This window comes from Carica papaya, chromosome 9, assembly GCF_054855325.1.
Source record: "Carica papaya isolate Zhongbai chromosome 9, ASM5485532v1, whole genome shotgun sequence".
Classification (NCBI taxonomy): domain Eukaryota; kingdom Viridiplantae; phylum Streptophyta; class Magnoliopsida; order Brassicales; family Caricaceae; genus Carica; species Carica papaya.
The window spans coordinates 26964326-26987176 of NC_142317.1; the positions used below are offsets into that span (position 1 = coordinate 26964326).

General features: G+C 29.8%; 1 protein-coding gene across 1 annotated transcript; it reads left to right on the forward strand.

Moving 5' to 3' along the window:
- The first annotated feature begins 4664 nt into the window (after window positions 1-4664).
- On the forward strand, window positions 4665-6649 carry LOC148240228 (uncharacterized). Its single transcript, XM_088212099.1, has 2 exons — window positions 4665-5263; window positions 6544-6649. The coding sequence occupies exons 1-2, from the start codon at window positions 4665-4667 to the stop codon at window positions 6647-6649; spliced, it is 705 nt and encodes a 234-aa protein (XP_088068225.1).
- Window positions 6650-22851: the final 16202 nt, after the last annotated feature.

The following is a 22851-nucleotide window of genomic DNA, read 5'->3' on the forward strand; positions in this document are numbered from 1 at the left end:
TACAAGAACATACTTAGGATCTTTAACGAATGAAATTTTTTCATTCCCATAATTGTCGATATTGTAGCAAACTTTAACAATACTTCAATTAATCAAACTTTTAAATCAAACAGTAATTCGTTTAAAATCTAGTAAAATTTTGATTAATAGTTTCAGTAGTGTCAAAGGATTGTAATTAAGGACACATTGTTTTGAATGGCTTGGAAGTCAAAATAAAAAGGCATATGAAATAAGTTGTAAGAATAACACGATAATAAGAAAATTTCTTGTGCTTACATCTTGAAAGGGGCAAAAGTGATGGACTTGCTTCTTATGTTTTGTTATTTTATAGGTTAACATGATAAATTTGAACCACATTGATGGAATTAATTGTAATTTCATAATTGTAAAAATATTCATGCCGATGCATAAGTCCAAATTGGATCCAAATAAAGACATAATTTTATTAGTTTAAAGATTTAACTGTATATGACATAAGAGAGATCAATCTGATGTAAATATTAAGCCCTAATGCTTTTCTCCACCTTCTCCACTTGAAGGAGAACTTTTTGGACATGGTGAAGGTTTAAATCCATTGTTTAAAGTAGCATCATCTATGCATTGACATTGATTATCTTTACAATGAACGTGACCATAGGAGCACTTAACATGACCACAATCTTTATCACTTGAACAAGCTCCATTGATTCTTAATATGATACCTGTGTATAGAGAGTTGATAGAATTTTTTATTAATAAAATAATACATTAATATTATAATTGTAACCCAATAATGTATTTAAACGTACACAAATAAGAACTAAGCATGAATTACTAAAAAAAATAGTTGTACTCTATACTCAATTTAATGAGACTCACATGAGTTAATGATAATAATAGCAACCAATAATGCTGCATTTAGAGAAGTCTTCCCAATATTTAAATGTTCTAAAGCCAATAAAAACTATTCAATTTGTAATATTTTGATATTTTAGTTAAGCTGAAACTAGATATATTTATAGAATAACCTTTTTATATTTAAAATGTTTTAAACAAGAATATTCATGTTCATTTAAATAAAAAATTAATTTTAGATATGAATTTTGGATTGGTTTGGATTGTATTTTTTTTAATTTGGATATGAATTTTGGATCAGATTGGATCGGATTGGATTATATTTTTTACTTTGGATATTAATTTTGGATTGATTATATTTTCATTATAACTGGTAACTATAAAAATAGTTAAAAGGAAATTAATAAAATAGGATATATCTAGAGATAGAAAAATATCTCAAATGAATATCTCAAATGGATTTTATGAAATAGATTAATTTAGGTTAATAAAAAAATTTTGAACACAAATTATCTCATCTATAAATTCGTATATGAGTTTGTTCTTTTTTTTTTGCAAGGAGACAAGTTATCCGCGAAAAAATTGAAGTTCTTTTTTTCTCATTTCAATAGAAATGTATCAATTATAATACTATCAAATATTTAATTAAATAGACGACAATGAGAATTTAAATCATTAAAGTTTTTTTCAATTGTAAAAAATCATGACACCACATAAGAAAAAGATAAATATGAAAATAAAGAAGAAACAAAATAGAGAAAAAGAATTAAAACAAATTTTATTTTATCCAACAGGGAATAATATTGTTGAAGATATTAAAATTATTGCAAAAAAAATTTTGTGAAAATTCACCAACTTATGACTTCTCGCATTAACCATAATTTATGTTTGTGAATTAAGAATAAGCGGTTTCATCTTGAGGTGAGGACCATATTCAGTAGACTTGTAAATTGGAGTGGGGGTTACTCATTCTTCATGTCCTTCACAATATTAAATAGGTTGTGGCAAACATAGTTTGCGTACTAACAGGCTTAACCTTAACTCTATGGAGTTGCCAAAAAGGATCGAGAAAAAAGGAGCAGAAAACCTCACTTCACCTATCCTATCATTCTCTTCCTTGAGTTTCAGGTATGAACTAGACTTGTTAAGAAAGATATTTGTAAAATTTTTATGTCAATCAAATGAATAATTTTTGTCTGGTGCTATAATTACTCAAAGATATAGTATCCAAAATATTTAGCATTAGCTTTCTACATTTTATATCCATTTCTTTATGAGTTTTGTATTTAACCTTTTGGATGATAATATGCTTAAAAAGTTCACATTAAATACATTTAAATATTCTGATAGTCATTGTACCACTAGTTATAAGAAAAAAATCACTCTTCAAAGGCATGTATCAGTTTAAACTTTGGTTAACTCTTTCTATAGTCCAAGTCATTACTCTGAAATAAAAGTCACTTTTAAATTGTCATCGTCCTTAAAAATTTAACCGCGGCTTTTGTACTTTAGTTGAATATAAATGCATGTTAAAATTAAATAATCATCAATATAGCTAAAACCTTATATTAAATGTAGGTATTAGGTTCAAAGCCAATTGAAAATGGTCTCGATAAAGTTCTTTGTTTAATACTGTTGTATAAATTTAGAAATGTCAACAACACCCGTTGTAAAAAGATACAATCCTTCGTGAGTCTATAAAAGAGAAACCTTTTTTGTAAAATAATATGACTCTTAGTGAGTATATAAGGGAGAAAAAAAATTGTTTCTATTGACTTAAAAAATAGATAACATTCAGAAAGAAAAATATTAACATTCTCTCTCTCACGTTGAGTTAAATCATAAACAAACTTAGGTTTATGGGTTTGAAGATTATCCGAAACTCTAGTAACATCCGGAATAAAACAAAAAGCATCAATAATTAAGGATTGTGGGTAGAAAAACAAGCATTTTGTCCTATTATTTTTGCATTAAAGTTAGTCCTAATTTTCTAAAAGTGGTATCAGGGCCTAATTGCTTGCATTTGTCTCTGCAATAATCATGCTCCAATCTGGATTAAGTTTGTTATTTTTTTATGATAATGAATCCAGAAAACATGCTATTTTTTTCATTTAAATTTTTTTTTTTTAAATTTGAAAACAAAAACAATGCATGAGTTGCACATTTATCTTCCTCTATTTTTTCTCCTAAATATAAGTGTTGAAATGGCTGAATATATGTAAGCACTTGCAGTGGCTGTGGTTGCAGATAATAAAAAATTGAGTATTTTGGCTTTTCCCACAGAGGCGTTTAAAAGAAAATAAAATTGGAGTTTTAGCCATGGGTGAAAACTGAAAAAAACAGAGCGAGGAGTTGCACTGTGTGTGCTTGAAAGAAAAAAAAAGGAAGATGATGATACACTGTGTGGTGTGTGAAAAAAAAAAACATTGTGTGCGCGTGCAGTGTATGCATTAAGGAAGAAAAAAATTAGGGGAGAGAGAAAAATGTTGAAGATATATATCTGTATGTATATTTATACATATATACAGAAAACTAAAAGAAAAAAAAATTAGGAGGATGATGCACTGTGTGTGCCAGAAGGAAAAAAAAAAGAGAGTACATTGTGTGTGCGTGAAAGAGAAGAAAAAAGAGGGGGCAAGAAAGGAGATTGAAAATATATATATACATATATATATATTTATATATATATGCATAACCAAGTCTCTCTGTAGAGGAAAGCAAACCCCCTCTATTTTATTATTATTTTCTTCTTTTCTCTCTCATCATAATATGATGATTTCATCAATTTTGTTTTTTTCTCTTTAGAAAGAAAAAGAAACAAAACCAAATGTTGAAATTGAAAGTTGAATTCAAGACCTCCCACTTACTAAATGAAATGAATACTTTAACCAACTGAACTATGAAATATACATAAACATTTATGTATTTGAGCATAATTATAAATTAACAGAATGTGTATTTTTGATAGTATTCCATGTATGCATACTATTTTATTTATTTGGATGACATATTAGTATTTTGTTATGCTGTTTTATTATCATTGTACTAATATATATTAATTAGTTTACGTACATTAATTAGTTATAAATCTTTTGTTAAGTTGAGATAACTATATATATCTATGTAATATTTTTTTATACTAATTATTTTGTCAAAATTAAAAGGTTATATGGATATGTTTCACTTTATTTTTATTTTATTATGATAATTAAATTATCATATTTCTAATTTGTATTATATGTAACGATTATGAGTGTAGCGAAATTTTCAAACATAGATATAAATAATAAAAATTTGACTGTGATTCTGAATATGTTAAATAGAATGCTAGACTTGGTCATATTGGCCAAGACCAAATGAGTAGACTGGTTAAGGAAGGTCTTCTGGACCAACTTACTAAGGTTAAATTGCCTAAATGTGAGGCATGCTTAGCCGGTAAAACAAATAAAAAGCCTTTTGGTAAGACTTCAAGGGCATTAAAGAGTAAAGACTTCAATTCATTTTGATATTAACGGGCCTTCACGTCATGGTTCCATATACTTTCTCATTTTTATAGATGACTATTCATGATATGAATATGTGTATCTAATTTCTCTTCGCTATGAAGCGCTAGATATGTTCAAATGTTTTATAGCGAAAGTGAAAAATCAAATGGATCGAAGAGTAAAGACTCTTCAAATTGATCATGGTCATGAATACCTTTATGATATGTTCAAAAAATATTGTGAGAAAAATAGTATACTACGCAACTTACAATTTCCCATACTCTACAGTAAAATAGTGTTGCAGAGTGAAGAAATTGTACATTACTAGACATGGTTAGATCGATTATGGCATATGCCAATCTCTCTAATAATTTTTGCAGAGATGCGTTGCTTACGACAACCTACATCCTTAATTGTATACCAAGAAAAAGTGTACCCGTCACTCCATATGAGTTATGGAATGGCAAGAAGCCCATTTTGGATCATTTACATCCTTGGGGGTCGGCGGGCTATGTGCATAACCTAATCCATAAGCACGAAAAACTAAGTCTAAGAGCAACTAAGATGGTGTTCATCAGATATCCTGAACATTCAAAAGGATATGTATTGTTTGGAGAACACCCGAATGGTGGCATGACTGAAATTGACTCCCACAATGTTGAGTTCCTTGAGGATGAGTTCCCAAGCATTGGTAAAATAAAAGAGAATCTCAAACTGTATGAGTTACAGGAGGACATGCAACTATCTATTATTGAGGGGGAGGCATTGAAAACCTACCAAGTCACCAAAAATAGTGATATTCTACCAAATAAAATAGATAGTGGGAGTGGCCCTATTATTCTAGATGGTGAAAACTTGCCTACAAATGATAATCCACCAGAAAATGGGTTTAGTCCTCAAGCTCTGAGCTTGGAACATGAGGTTAGTCTTTGTCATCTAGTCAGGTAGGTGATGAAGGTCCTAGAATCCAAATGAGTGAATGTGAAAAAGTTTCTCGACGATATTTTCAAATCGAATGAGAAATTTTCTTATGCACTCTTTTAGAAATTGAGGAACCCACCTCCTTTAAGGAGGCTGTGAATTCACCAAATAGTAAAGAGTGGATTGATGGCATGAGGGATGAGATGGACTCAATGACGAGAAATAAGGTTTGAGAACTAATTGATCTTCCGCATCGACGTAAATCAATTAAAAACAAGTAGGTTTTCAAGATAAAACATGGAGCGGATGGATCAATTGAAAAGGTTAAGACCCGACTAGTGGTGAAAGGTTTTACCCAAATTGAGGATATAGACTATAAAGAGACTTTTTGTCCTGTGGTGAGATTTACCTCAATTCACCTCTTTCTAGCCCTGGTTGCGCATTTGAAGTTAGAGTTATTTCAAATGGATGTTAAAACTACTTTCCTCAATAGTACACTTAAGGAAGAAATATATATGGATCAACCTATTGGGTTTGTCTCAAAAGGTCAAGAAAACAAAGTTTTTCATCTTAAAAGATCCATATATAGTCTTAAGCAGTCTTCCAGACAATGGTATTTCAAATTCCATAAAGTCATTACTTCGTTTGGTTTGTCCATGGTAGATGAAGACCATCGTGTGTATGTTAAGAAAATAATGGGAGGGATTATGTTTCTCTGCTTATGCATAGATGACATACTATTAGTTGGAAACAACGTGGAAATGATCAATGCCATTAATTAGTGGTTGTCCTCTGTTTTTGAGATGAAGGACATGGGTGAAGCCAGGTTTGTCTTTGGCGTAGAAATAATAAGAGACCGTCCTAAGAATCTTTTAGGACTGTGCCAAGAAGCATATATTAAGAAAGTCTTCGAACGATTTCGGATGTATTAATCCAAACCCGTTGACACTCCTGTTGAGAAGTATCTAACCTTTGGCCTTGACTAGTGCCCAAAGACAGATAAAGAGAAAAAGAAAATGAACAACGTTCCTTATACTAGTGCAATAGACAGTTTGATGTATGTCATGTTGTGTACACAGCCGAACATTTATTTTGCAGTTGGTTTGGTAAGTCGTTATCAAAGCAACCCTGGACTTGCTCATTAACAAACAGTTAGGAAAATCTTGCGCTACCTTCATGGAACAAGTGACCTAATCCTCTGTTATCAAGGAGGGGACTTAAGGTTGAAAGGATATTCATATACAAACTGGGATGGCGATTGGGATGAGTCTAAGTCGACCTTAGGATATGTTTTTGTCCTTAGTGGAGGTGCCATATCTTGGTGTAGTAAAAAGCAAGACTGCATTGCTTTATCTACAATGGAAGCAGAGTATGTTGCTAATTGTCTTGCTATACAAGAGACAATTTGATTGAGAAGCTTTCTACAGGATCTCAACATCACCCCTAAAATTGATGAACCTGTAGAAATGCATTGTGATAATACTGCTGCTATCCAATATGCTCGGGATCCGAAATTCCATAGGAAAATCAAGCATATTAAGAGCTGTTATCACTTCATTCGAGGCACCATCAAAAAATAAAAAATTGCTATTAAGTATATATCAGCTAGCAAAATGGTTGTTGATCCTTTGACTAAGACAATACCTATAGATGCTTTTCGGGGTCATGTGAAGAGTCTGGGTATGCGTAGGCTTTAATTTTCAAATGAGATTTGATACGTAATGGACATATGTTTTTGTGTATTGATCATTTATGAAATAAAAGTTTTTATTTTCTTATGAAATATTCATGAACATAATCGTATAATTAGGCACGCAATAATGTCACCAGGCTTTTTGATTGACCATATCACATGAGTGAGCTCCCTAATGCTTGAGTAGCGAGTAGGATAGGACTAAATCATATTTGTGTTAACTATATGTAATATGGACTATCTTTATACTCGTGTTGCATTAATGACTAAATATTAAAATTTTATAGTCACCTTAGTATGTCTAAGATGAGACTCTAGAAAGTCGAGTATGAAATATACCCGATTTCATACTAAAGTCTTATAGCTGAATATTGAGTGTCAGGTCACACATTGAGTATGTTGATTAAGTGGCTCGAGTTAGACTCTTGAGTAGTATTTGGACTTATGATTTGCACGACATAGAAAAATGACATGGCCAATTTAGTGGGAGCTATGTTGTGACATACATATCATACTAATATGTGTTATATGATGGCTGATATAGGGAGTGACAAAATAATTCCCTACTTTATCACTGTGTAAAACCTATTGACTCTTGTGTCCTTCTTGTATGATAACCTTCGACTTGGAGCAATCACATGAAGTCAAGATTTGATGTTGCTACTTTAATATATTTCCAAGGGTCACGACCTATACGGTCTAAATGAGCAGGTTAGAAAAGCAGTCAAGTTGAGATGGATTGTTATGAGTGTCTAAGGAAGAATCTTTCTGACATCATCACATAAGCCAGAGCAGTTATATTTTGTATATAATCAAATAATATAATTATACCATAGAGGGACATTGTATGCTAACGGTGATGTTCAAATAATCTGGTGTATTATAAATATGAAAGTCTTATATTAGTTAGATGGTGACTTAATATAACACTACTTGTTTCCTTTTGGTTGCACACCTAATATCCTGTATGAAGCGTGATAGATATGTTGATGTGGTAATATATTGTGGCTTGTGTGGCTTGTGTGGCCGAGTGGGAGATTTTGTATATGTAAGAAACTTTTATACAGAAGTCATCTTTTTATTGAATTCAACACATCTTAAGAAAAGAAAGACAACAGAAAGTTAGAGCTATATACCGTTCTGATATGATGCAGTCATATCGTGATTGAGAGACCCCTTGGAGATACTATAAACTTAGCCTCTATTGTGGATGAGGCAGTAATAGACTATTTTACACTCTTCCACAAAATTATCCCATTCGCTAGCATAAAGACAAAATCTGAAGTAGACTTTAAGCTATCACAGCAACCGCCATAATCTGAGTCTGAGTATCCAATCACATCTAATTGTTATAATCTTTTATATATAAGCATATAATCTTTTATCCCTTGAAGATACCTCATAACCTTCTTTGCAGCTTTTTAGTGTTCAATTCTTGGATCACTTTGATATCTTCTCAATATACCAATAGTATAGCTGATATTTAGTCTAGTACAGGTTTATGTGTACATCAAACTTCCCACAACAGATGCATATAGAATGTTCATCATTCGTTCCCTTTCTAAGTAATTTTTTGGGCACTGACTATTGAATAATTTGTAACTCTTAAGAATACGTGCAACAATGGCTGAACATAATTGCATATTGAATCTCTCTAAAACTCGGTTAATATATCCTTTATGAGACAAAACCTAACAATCCTCGAGAACGATCTCTGAAAATTTCTATTCTAATAACATAAGTTGCTTCACCCATATCAACCATCTAAAAGTTTTTAGAGAGATATTTCTTAGTTTTGTATAACAAACCAAGATCACTACTAGCTAGCAAAATATCATCCACATGTAGTATCATAAATATAAACTTGCTCCCATTAATTTTCATATATATACACTGATCAACAGTGTTTTCTTTAAATTTGAAAGATGTAATAGTATCATTAAAGTTTATATACCATTATCTCGAAGCTTGTTTAAGACAATAAATAGATTTCTTTAATTTACAAACTAAGTGTTCTTTTCCTTTCATTGCGAACCCTTCAGGTTGATCCATATAGATATCTTCATCCAAACTCTCATTCAAGAAAGTAGTTTTCACATCCATTTGATGTAACTCTAATCAAAATGTGCTACAAATGCCATAATGATTCTAAGGGAATTCTTTTTAAAAACTGGAGAGAAGGTATCTCTATAATCTATAACTTCCTTTTGAGTAAAACCTTTGGCCACTAGTCTACCTTTAAATAGTTCGATACTATCTTTAGCATAGCGTTTGGTCTTGAAGACCCATTTACAATCGACACTCTTACAATTATTAGGCAATTCGACAAGATCCCAAACATCATTATGGTCTATAAACTTTAACTCTTCTTTCATAGCTTCTATCCATTTATTAGATTCATCACTTTCCATGGCTTGTGAAAACGTAATCGAATATGATCTTATCCCAATATCAAAATTAGATTCTTGTAGATATACTACATAATCATATGATATAGTAAATTTTCTTTCCATTTGAGATCTTTTCAAAGGTATTAATTGAGGTTGTTTTATAACATTTTCAATGACAACATCTTTTTGTGGTAATGAACCATTTCTATTATATAGCTCATTTTCTGTAACTTATTAAGAAGGATGAGTGAGAGTTGTTTCTTGAGGCAAAAATGGTGGTGGGATATCCACTTTTATTTCCTCAATATCTAGTTTTCATGTTTCACACCCATTGATTTCGTCATTTTTTAAGAATCTGGCATTAACGGTTTTAATTATTCTCGTACCATAGTTAGGACAGTAAAATCTATTCACTTTGGACTTATTGAATAACCAATAAAATATCCAGATATTGTCCTTGAATCAACCTTTTTCTCGTGAGGATTTAAGATTCTTGCATCACTGGATAACCCCATATATGTAAACCTCTTAAACTTCGTTTTCTATCAATCCACAACTCAAAAGGAGTTGCAGATATTGCCTTACTAAGAACTCTGTTCAAGATATACATTGTGGTCTTTAAGGCTTCACCCCATAAAGAAATAGGTACAGATCATACTCCTACCCATTTATATTAAAGTACGATTACGCCTTTCAGCAACACCATTCTGCTATGGCATACATAGCATTATGTATTAAGCACGAATTCCATGTTTTTATAGGAATTTGGCACATAGACTAGGATTTTATCCTGACTCATCATATCTATCATAAAATTCACCACCTCGATCAGATCTCACAACCTTAACATTTTTATCTAATTGTCTCTCAACTTCTGTAATGTACACTTTAAAGATGGCATTGGCTTGAGACTTATCATGCATTAGATATACATAATCATATCGAGATAGATCATCTATAAAGGTGATAAAATATCTCTTTCTAGTGAAACAAGGAATGGAGAGTGGTCCGCAAATATCTATACGAATTATCTCAAGAAGCTCATTACTTCTTGTGGCACTTTTCTTTGTATGTTTAGTTTGCTTTCCTTTTATGCAATCTATACATACTTGGAAATTAGTGAAGTCAATATTTTGTAAAATTCCATCATTCACTAATCTATCAATTCTTTCCCTAGAGCTATGCCCTAGCTTTTTATATCACAAGAATGAACAATTTTCATTAATTATGCCACGTTTTGATCCAATATTTGAATACAAGGTAACTAAAGCTTGTGCAAATTCATTATTCAAGAAAATTTTATATAAACCATCATATAAAATACCATAACTAATTGTCATTGAATTAAACACTAAACTTACTTTTTCATAATAAAAATAAGCTGAATATCCAACAACATCTAATTTGGATAATGAAATTAAATTTCTAGAAATTGAAGGAACATAAAAAGTGTTCAAAAGATCCATGTGATGACCAGTCTCTAATAGCAAGTGATAAGTACTTACAACAACCACTTTATTTTGAGATGGTTTCCCATATAGAGGAACTTTTCACTTTCTTTCGGTTTTCGGGTTAGAAGGAGTCCCTACATTAAATTAGTAAAATGAGTTATGGCTCCAAAATCAATCCACCAAGTATTAGAAGGAACCTTGACAAGATTTGATTCATAACATACAAAAGAAAGATTACCTCTCTTTTTGAACCAAGCCTTACACTTAATACATTCTTTTTTCACATGACCTTTCTTGCCACAAAAGTAGCAATTCAGAGTAAATTTTTCATCATCACTCTGGTTATTCTCCCCAAGTCTACTATGTTTCTTTGGTGGAATGTTCTTTACTTTTTTAGATTTGCCTTTATTCTTCTTAACTCCATGAGTAACTGCAAGGACAAAGTTATGTCCATCTTGCTTTAATCTCATCTCCTCGTGAATACACTTGTTAGTAAGCTCATTCACATTACACTATTCATTATTAGTGTTATAGTGAATTTTGAATGGAGCAAATTGCGAAGGAAGTGAGTTAAGGACAAATTGAAATAAGAATGACTCATCCATGTTCATGCCCAATGCCTAAAGTGTTATAGCCTTTTCAGCCATGTTCAAAATGTGTTGTTGAATTCCTTTCTATCCATTATATTTCATGGTGGTCAATTCAGCCATCAATGTGCCTATAAGAGACTTATCAGCGCATTTGATACACTCCTCCATAGATTTCAAAAATTATGAGGTTATCTAAGTTTGAGGGAGGAAAGTTTTGATGTTAGCGGCAATGGTCATTCTCATAAACATAAGACTGAGTTTGTTTGACCTTGTCCAGGCTTTCAATTGTTCCTTCTGGTCTACAGTACTATCATCGGTAGCTTCAGGAGGTTCTTCAATTATCAAAGCCAGATCAAGATCTAATAACTCCAGTGAAAATTGGACCCTTTCATACCACTCCACAAAATTTGATCCATCAAAAGTTGTCATTCCAGATGCAAAAGAATAAAGTGAAGTAGAAACTGTAAAAAATAAAACAATGCTCACAGTAAGACCTCAAGTATATTTATAATATTAAATTTATAAATGATGAACTATTGATATCACTATAGTTTTTTCTTTGGACAAAATGTTAGCATATCTAGTGTTCACTCAAAGATGCTTAAAATATTTAATATTTTGTATCATTTACATGTTATCTTTGGGTATCCATCTAAATAACTACAAAATAAACTATCAGTTCGTAATTAATAGAAAGTGATTGTCCTTTAGGTTAGTCTCAATCTTATGATTAAAAAAAATATATATATCATTCCTTCATAAGTCTCCCTTAATTCTTTAATGTAGTTTAACTAACGTAAGACTCATCAACCTGGGTTACTTTGGTAACTCGTCATGTTAATAAATCTTAAGTCATAAAACTACGAAATCATTATTTATATAAAATATACATATATATTTACATTTATGAAATTAATTAACATATATATATATAAAATTTAGTGTAATAGATATATATATATATATAAAATGTTAGTGTAATAATATATATATAAATTGTTAATGCAATAATATATATATATACTATTAATACAATAATATATAAATAAACTATTAAAGCAATAATATATACACTGTTAATACAATAATATATAAATAAACTATTAGAGCAATAATATATATATATACTGTTAATACAATAATATATAAATAAATTATTAGAGTAATAATATATATATATAAACTGTTAGTATAAAAGTATATATATAAATATAAACTGTTAGTATAATATATATATATATATATATAATGTTAGTGTAATAATATATATATGTATAAACTGTTAATAATGGTCTAAACTGTTAGTAGAATTCTAAGATGTGTGAATCCAACCTCGTTGTAATACCAAATGTAAGAAACTTTTATGTGAAAATCATTTTTTATTGAATTTAACATATCTTAAGAAAAGAAAGACAACAGAAAGTTAGAGCTACATACCGTTCTAAGATGATGCAGTCATAGCGTGATTGAGAGACCCTTTGGAGATGACCTTAATTCTCTGACTCACTTTTTCTCTCTATCTAACTATTATGAAAAAATCTTTGTAATTTTAGTTGATGGAAGACACCTTGAAAGAAAAATTTGTGCTCTTTTCATAGATGAGATGAGAGGTCAAAGCACATTCAAGGTAATCGAATGTGTTGATAATTATTTCTATTATTATAAATTAATACCATAAAATACAATAATTCTATAATATATATTAAAGTTACCCACTTCGTTAAGGTACCTTTTCTTTTATAATGGTATTATATTATTTTGGGAATCCTTTAAGTTGGCTTCAACCGTTATAAGTGGATGAGAAAATAAAACACTAGATTAGTGGGTCATCCACTTAATTACTGAAATTAACAGTATAAAATTAGAAACTTTCATGACACCCATTGTAAAAAGACACAACCCTTTATGAGTCCATAAGAGAGAAACCCTTTTTGTAAAAAGATATGACTCTTGGTGAGTATATAAGGAAGAAAAAATTGTTTCTGTTGACTTAAGAAAGCATGCAACATTCAGAAAGAAAAATATTACCATTCTCTCTCTCATGTTGAGTTAAACCATAAACAAACTTGGGGTATGAAGATTATCCAAAACTCTAGTAGTATCTGAGAGAAAATAAAAAACATCAAATATTAAGGATTGTAGGCAGAAAAGCAAGCATCTTGTCCTATTTCTTCCACATTAAAGTTAATCCTAATTTTTTAACAAATACCAAAACACAACTTAAGTGGCTCAAATCGTACTAGTGTCAAATTGAACATACCTAAGAATGAAGCTTTGTGTCACAACTAAAATTTTAATCAAATGGAGACAAGAGAAATACAATATTTTTATACTTATTGTAAAATCCTAAAAGATACTATGTTTTATGTCACCCAACTACAATAATTAATTATGTAAATTCCCAAATAAATGTTTTAATTCAAAGTTCTAGTTGAATTTCTTTAGTTAGGATTAACAACAAAATTTAATTATACTAATTCATATCAAAAGAATATATAGTAAAAAAGTGAGGTGTCAATGTCAACGGTTTTAAGAGAATTGAAAAAATATTTCAAAAGCTTAATGAATATTCCTTTTTGGTGACTAAAATATATGTGGTCCATATGGTGCTTGAATGGTGTTAGTTAAAGTAGTGATTTTTGCTATGTTTTATTGGAAGTAATTAAGTGCGATGATTAGTACTTGTCTTTGCTATCAAATTATCTTTATTCACATGTATTAAACTAATTACAAGTTATTGTTTCCTTATGTTGATGTATTTGGGTAATACAGTTGAAATGTCAGTGTAGGAGTTAACAACGGTAAATAATTTCCTTTGCTTATTTACCCATCAAAATGGACAACACTTTTATAAAATATTGCACCAAATATGTGCACGGCTTTTCTGTATTTCAAGTGGTGAGAAAATAATCCAAATTTCATAATTTGACAACCACACAAAAACTTAGTTAGGACCTTTAAAGAATGAAAATTTTCCATTCCCATAATTATTGATATTTTAGCAAACTTTAACAATACTTCGATTAATCAAAATTTTAAATCAAACGTTAATTCGTTTATAATCTAATAAAATTTTGACTAATAGTTTCAGTAGTGTCAAAAGGTTGTATTTAAGAATACACTATTTTGAATGGCTCAGAAGTTAAAATAAAAATGCGTAACAAACATAAGTTGTAACAATAACACGATAATAAGAAAGTTTCTTGTGTTTACATCATAAAAGGGGCAAATGTGGTGGACTTGTTTTTTATGTTTTGTTATTTTGTAGATTAGCCTGATAAATTTAAACCAGATTGATGGAATTAGTTTTCATTTCAGAATAGTGAAAATATTTGTGTCGATGCATATGTCTGAATTAGATCCAAAGAAAGACATAATTTTATTAGTTTAAAGATTTAACTGTATATAACATTAGATAGATCAATACGATGTATAAATTTGAAGTCCTAATGCTTTTCTCTACCTTCTCCACTGGAGGGAGAACCTTTTGGATAGGGTGAAGGTTTAAATCCATTGTTTAATGTATCATCATCAATGCATTGACATTGATTATTTTTGCAATGAACGTGACCATAGGAGCACTTAACATGACCACAATCTTTATTGCTTAAATAAGCTCCATCAGTTCTTAATATGGTACCTATGTACAAAGAATTGATGGAATTTTTAGATCAATAAAATAATACATTAATATTATAATTATAACCCAATAATGTGTTTAAACCTACATAAATAAGAACTAAGCATGAATTACAAAAAAAAATAGTTGTTAAATAAGAATATTCATCCTAATTTATATATAAAATTAATTTTGGATATGAATTTTTGATTGAATTGAATTATATTTTTTAATTATGGATATGAATTTTGGATCGAATTGGATTATATTTTTAACTTTGAATATTAATTTTGGATTGATTATATTTTCGTTATAAGTGGTAACTATAAGAAAGAGTTAAAGGAAGTGAATAAAATAAGATATATCTAGAGATAGGAAAATATCTCAAATGGATATCTCAAATGGATTTTACGAAATAGATTTAATTAGGTTTGTAAAAAGAATTTTGAACACAAAATATCATATCTATATATTCATATATGAGTTTGTTCTTTTTTTTTTTGAATGGAGATAAGTAATCCGAAAAAATTGAAGTTTTCTCTTTCTCATTTCAATAAAAAGTTATGAACTATAATATTATAAAATATTTAATTAACTGGACAACAATGAGAATTTAAATCATTAAAGATTTTCTCAATTATAAAAAATCATGACACCATAGAAGAAAAAGATAAAAATCAAAATAAATAAGAAATAAAATAGAGAAAAAGAATTGAAACAATTTTTTTTTATCCAACATGAAATAATATTTTTGAAGATATTAAAATTATTGCAAAAATTTTTTGTGAAAATTCACCAACTTATGAATTTTCGAATTAAACATAATTTATGTTTATGAATTAAGAATAAATGGTTTCATCTGTAGGTGAGGACCCTATTTAGTGGACTTGTAAATGAGGGTGGGGGTTACTCATTCTTCATGTCTTTGACAATATTAAATAGGTTGTGGTAAACATGGTTTGCGTATAAATGGTGAAGCTAACAGGCTTAACCTTAACTCTATGGAGTTGCCGAAAAGGATAGAGAAAAAAGGAGCAAAAAACCTCACTTCACCTACTTATCCTTCTAATCCTCGAGTTTCAGCAAAGAACTAGACTTATTAAGAAAGATATTTATAAAATTGGTCATGTCAATCACATGAATAATTTCTGTCTGGTGCTATAATTACTCAGAGATATAGTATCCAAAAAATTTAGTATTAGTTTTCTACATTTTTTTTTCTCCATTCCTTTCTTAATGATAATACGCTTAAAAATTTCACATAAAATGCATTTAAACATTCTGAAAGTCATTGTACCACTAATTATAAGAAAAAATTGTTCTTTAAAGGCATGGGTCAGTTTAAACTTGAATAATTTCTGTCTAGTGCTATAATTACTCAGAGATATAGTATCCAAAAAAATTAGTATTAGTTTTCTACATTTTTTCTCCGTTTCTTTATAATTTTTGTATTTAATTTTCTCAATGATAATACGTTTAAAAATTTCACATAAAATGCATTTAACATTCTGAGAGTCATTGTACCACTAATTATAAGAAAAAATCGTTCTTTAAAGGCATGAGTCCGTTTAAACTTATGCTTTCTATGGTCCAAGTCATTGCTCTGAAACAAGTCACTTCTAAATTCTCATTCTACTTAAAAATTTAACTCTGAATTTTTTATTTTAGTTGGATTAAACCACATATTAGAATTAAATGATCATCAATATAGCTAAAAACCTTATATTATATGTAGATATTAGATGCAAACCCAATTGAAAATGGCCTCAATAAAGTTTTTTGGTTAATATCAAAGTCCTATTGGGCATTCTAAATTATTGTATAAGGAATGTAAACCCTAACTCTATTAATCACTTCCGCATTAAATTTATGAATTAATTTCCCTTCTAATTCTGGGTCCTTACATTATTTGTAAAATCAACATGATCATAGGAGCACGTAACATGGCCGCAATGATATTTGTATACAGAGAGTCAATGGAATTTTTAAGTGAGTAAGATAATACAATTACATTAGAGTTGTAACCCAAATATGTGTTTAAACGGACACAAAAAAGAACTAAGCATGACTTCCTAAAAAAAATAGTTGTACTCTGTACTCAACTTGATGACTAAAACTCATATGAGTTGATCATAATGAAAGCAACTAATTCTACATTCAAAGAAGTCTTTCCCATATCTAACTATTTTAAAAATTATTCAATTTGTATTATCATTATGTTTGAGTTGACTTGAAATTAAATTTATTTATAGAACTAACATCTTCATATCTAGAAGGTGTTATTAACCATAAATTTAAACATAAAGTTAATTTTGGATATGAATTTATTATTCCACTGCTAGTAGGTTTCCGTTTTATGGATTTGTTTGGCCAACCGAAGCCTCCTAATGTGTTTTCTCACAATGAAGGGTATAGAAGCGGCCGAAACTGGCTCAAACTCACCAGAAACAGCCAGGCTGAGGCAAACCACCGTTATGGACAGTGGTTATGTCACCTAAGCATGGCAGTGCTGCTGTCCCGAAATTTTAAAATTGGCCAAAAAAAATTTTTAACACCAATTTTGAATTTTTTAGAGTATTTTTAGGTATGTGAAGTGTGTTTTAATCTCCGTAGAAAAATTCAGGAAATCCAAGGACCGCCAGTAAGTGCAGTAAAAAGTTTGGTGTTTCGGATACTGATTCAGATAAGAATCCCTCATCTTATTCGCTGCTATAGAATTGAAGCTTAATAATCGGTAATATAGTATTTGTGTACTTTAAAAAACTTTGAGAATAATTACAGGTTACCAATGGAGGTAGAATTGGTTAGTCATTTATTTGTTGTCCTGTTTAACTGATTATTGAATTTATAACTTTAAATACATGATAATATACTAGAATGGTTAAATGATTCAAGTGTGCTTCTTTGATATATATATATATATATTGCTTGTCTTGCATGATTTACGGTTGATTTATGAAATTAGAAATTAATATGCAAACAAAAAATTATTTGGTCATGTGAATTAATGAATGGTAGCCTTACTGAATATTCAGGGAGATGGTGGATGGATCGAGTACATAGAGAACCCTACCATAAACGTTGTCTCATATCAAACGAAGTATCAAGAAATGGCGCTCATACCGGACGGGGTATGGGGACGGCCCAATTCACTCTCATACCAGATGGGGTATTGAGGGATGGTATTTTTAACGCTCATACCGGACAGGTATTAATTTCTAGATTCAAGGACAATATCTGGATATTTTATTGGTTATCCAATAAGTCCAAAGGGTATAGATTTTACTATCGTAACTATGGTACGAGAATAATTAAAACCATTAATGCCAGATTCTTAAAAAATGACGAAATCAATGGGAGTGAACCAAGAAAACTAGATATTGAGGAAATAAAAGTAGATATCCCACCACCATTTTTGCCTCAAGAAAAAACTCTCACTCATCCTTCTCAACAAGTTACAGAAAATGAGCTACATAATAGAAATGGTTCATTACCACAAGAAGATGTCGTCATTGAAAATGTCATAGAACAACCTCAATTAATACCTTTGAGAAGATCTCAAATGGAAAGAAAATCTACTATATCATATGATTATGTAGTATATCCACAAGAATCTGATTTTGATATTGGGATAAGAACATATTCGATTACGTTTTCACAAGCCATGGAAAGTGATGAATCTAATAAATGGATAGAATCTATGAAAGAAGAGTTAAAGTTTATAAACCATAATGATGTTTGGGATCTTGTCGAATTGCCTAATAATAGTAAGAGTGTCGATTGTAAATGGGTCTTCAAGACCAAACGCGATGCTAAAGATAGTATCGAACTATTTAAAGGTAGACTAGTGGCAAAAGGTTTTACTCAAAAGGAAGTTCTAGATTATAGAGATACCTTCTCTCTAGTTTTTAAAAAGAATTCCCTTAGAATCATTATGGAATTTGTAGCACATTTTGATTAGGGTTACATCAAATGGATGTGAAAACTACTTTCTTGAATGAGCATTTGGATGAAGATATCTACATGGATCAACCTGAAGGGTTCGCAATGAAAGGAAAAGAACACTTAGTTTGCTAATTAAAGAAATATATTTATTATCTTAAACAAGCTTCTAGATAATGGTATATAAAGTTTAATAATACCATTACATCTTTCGAATTTAAAGAAAACACTGTTGAACAGTGTATATATATGAAAATTAATGGGAGCAAGTTTATATTTCTGATATTATATGTGGATGACATTTTGCTAGCTAGTAGTGATCTTGGTTTGTTATACGAAACTAAGAAATATCTCTCTAAAAACTTTCAGATGGTTGATATGGGTGAGGTAACTTATGTTATTAGAATAGAAATCTTCAGAGATCGTTCTCGAGGATTGTTAGGTTTGTCTCAAAAAGGATATATTAATCGAGTTTTGGAGAGATTCAATATGCAGTTATGTTCAACCAGTGTTGCACGTATTCTTAAGAGTGACAAATTAAGTAAAAGTTAGTGCCCAAAAAATGACTTAAAAAGGGAACCAATGATGAACATTCCGTATACATCTGTTGTGGGAAGTTTGATGTACGTTTAAACCTGTACTAGACCAAATATCAGCTATGCTATTGGTATATTGAGAAGATATCAAAGTGATCCAAGAATTGAACACTAAAAAGCTACAAAGAAGATTATGAGGTATCTTCAAGGGATAAAAGATTATATGCTCATATATAAAAGATCAGAACAATTAGAGGTGATTGGATACTCAGACTCAGATTACGGTGGTTCCTGTGATAGCTTAAAGTCTACTTCAGATTCTATAAACTTACGGTAATAGCCTGCCATCCCCAGAAAGCTACAAATCTCCTTGACCAAGGCCAATTTCTCCCAAGCAAGCACTGTCTCAACTTTTTTGTAGTTCATTGACACTCCCTCCCTTGATATGATGTGCCCTAAGAAGGTAGGCTACTTGAGCCAGAACCCACAGTTACTCAACTTTGCATAGAACTTTTTTTCTCTAGAGAACCTGTAAAACTTAAGTAAGATGGTGAGTATATTCCTCTCTACTTTTTGAATAGATCAGATCATCGATAAATACAATGACAAACTGATTTGGAAATTATCTAAAAATTCTGTTCAATAAATCCATAAAGATGGCTGGTACGTTGGTTAGTCCAAATGGCATGACAAAGAACTCATAATGTCTGTACTTTGTTCGAACAGCTGTTTTAGGAATGTCTTTTGCCTTGATCTTTACTAGTGGTAACCTGAACGCATATCTATTTTGGAGAAGACCTGGACACCCTACAACTGATCAAAAAGGTCATCGATCCTGGGGAGGGGGTACTTGTTCTTGATCGTGATCCTGTTCAGCCCCCTGTTGTCAATACATAATCTTAACATCTTATGCTCCTTCCTTGCAAATGTGACTCCAGCACCCCAAGGAAAAACACTATGTTAGATTAGTCCACTATCCTGTAATTCATTGATCTCTTTCCTAAGCTCTTCTATCTCAACACGACTCATGTGGTAAGGAAAAACTAAGATAGGTTGCGTGTCAGACTGAAGGTCTATGGTGAACTCAACTTCACTGTCCACTAGTAGTCTGGGAAGTTCATTAGGAAACACATTCGGGAAGTCTTGGACTACCAGGATCTCTTGAATACAAATTTTTTCTTAAGTTTTTCTAATGTAAAGAAAACAACCGAGTTAAACCGCTATGTAATAAAAAAATTTCTATTAGGGAATAATATTCAAAACTTTTATTAGCTTACAAATGACTCTTCATTAGGAGGCTTAAATGCATTTTTTTTTTGGTGTGTGTACGTGTGCAAAGGTTTTTTCTTTCTTCTCTAATTTTTGCAATCCCCACTCATATATGTATATATATATCATATATATATGGAAGGCATGGGTAGTTGTTAATTACTATTTGAATTTTTTCCTGTTCAAGTCCAAACTAATCTGGACTTTCTCTTTTTTTTTTCAGCACCAATTACATATATATATATAGTGTATATAAAATCCAAGTCCAACTTCTTGGACCGTCCAAACCAACTTCGACTCCCCCTTTTTTTTTTTATTTTTTAACACCCAATTATTATATATCTCATATGTATATATATGTTGACTTTTTTATTATTATTATTTAATAAAATAATTTTATAAATCAATTTAATTTTAAATTAAATTTTATAATAATCTCAATTATTATAATAGTCACACATATTATATGATTACATTAATAATATAATAATCAAAAACTATAAATATTAATTTTTTATTTCTAAAATAGAAAATTCAATTTGTCTCTAATATTAATTATATTTTCTGTGTTATGAAAGAATATAATAATATTGTATTTAGATTAAAAATTTTATTTATTTAATTAAATTAAATTTTCTAATTTAATGATCAAATAATTAAAATAACTAATCCATTTAACAAAAATCAAAACATTCATTAGTGTACAACCTCATAGGTTCAATACTATACCGGTAGCAAATTGATAAAACTAATTACTAATTAAGGTTGACATCTAACAACACTCTTTAACGATCAAATAATATAAAGTGTATAATTACTCTTAAGGACCAATTAAAAAATAATTTAATATTTTATTTCATTATTATTGCTTCAAATTAACCCTATGATATGGTTTAACTATTAAATTCCATTAGATAACAAACCATGTTTCATGTTGATTATAACTGACTAATGAATAACATAAGAAACTCTTTTCTTCTTTCATTCAATTTACATGACCAAAATATTAATTTAGTTATTATAATAAATGACAATATAGAGCTTAAATTTATTACCAAAATTGACAAATTTTATCTTAATCGATCACTAATTATGTAAGTATTTAATCACATACAATATTCTTTTAACTATAATTCTATGAGATAAGTGTTCAGAATCAAAGTACGATAAATGACTTGTTAATTATTATAATGATTTTAGGTCAAAGAAAATTTTTAAATCTCACCATTTTAAGAGAATATTCTATTTTTAAGATCATATTAACCATTAAGAATTCTCAATTGAGTCGGTTCAATAATTATATTTTTATATACATAATATATATGTGATTTAGTTAATAAGATCAACAAATCTTCATTTTATAGAGATTATCACATATATATTAGTCTTACCGGATCATATTTTGATAAGACAACGACTAAGAATATTTTAGATTAAATTATAAAAAAAATTATTATGATTATCAAGATCTCAATCTTGATGTAAAGTTTCTAAATTTAATTAAGGACTTTATCATATAAATTAAACAATAAGATAATAAATATGACATAAAAATATTATCGCCATAAACTAAAATAAATTGTCAAATAATAATATAATTAATATATTATACAAATAATTGAATCTTGGGAGTAACAATTATATCCCTATCAGAAGCTGCAACCACTAACGAACAATGAGAAGTTGTGCCATCAGCGAAGAATAAGAAGTTACGACCATCAAGAGGATGAAGGAAAGCTGAAGATCTAATTACAGTAAAATTTATTTTCAAAAAGAAATTGGGCCTGAGTTTTTCACATGGGTTAATAGGCTAATGACCATAATATTAAATAAAGTTGGGGCCTTATAAATTTTAGTGGGTAGTGGACTTATAGCAACGGAAAAATTGGGCTTTTATGATTTTTCGAAGGGATTATGTGATATTTTATGTTAGAAGTACAAGAATATTTTTATGAGAAAAATAAATTTCGAAGCCTGAAACGATACTTATAATGTAGGTCAAGTAGGATTTTTTAATTCTTTTGGCTCAATCGAGTTGGGTAGCTTTGCAGAGTTAGGGTGAGCCTGTTGGCTTCAACTTCTATACACGAACCATGTGCAAGATGATCATTTTAAATTTTT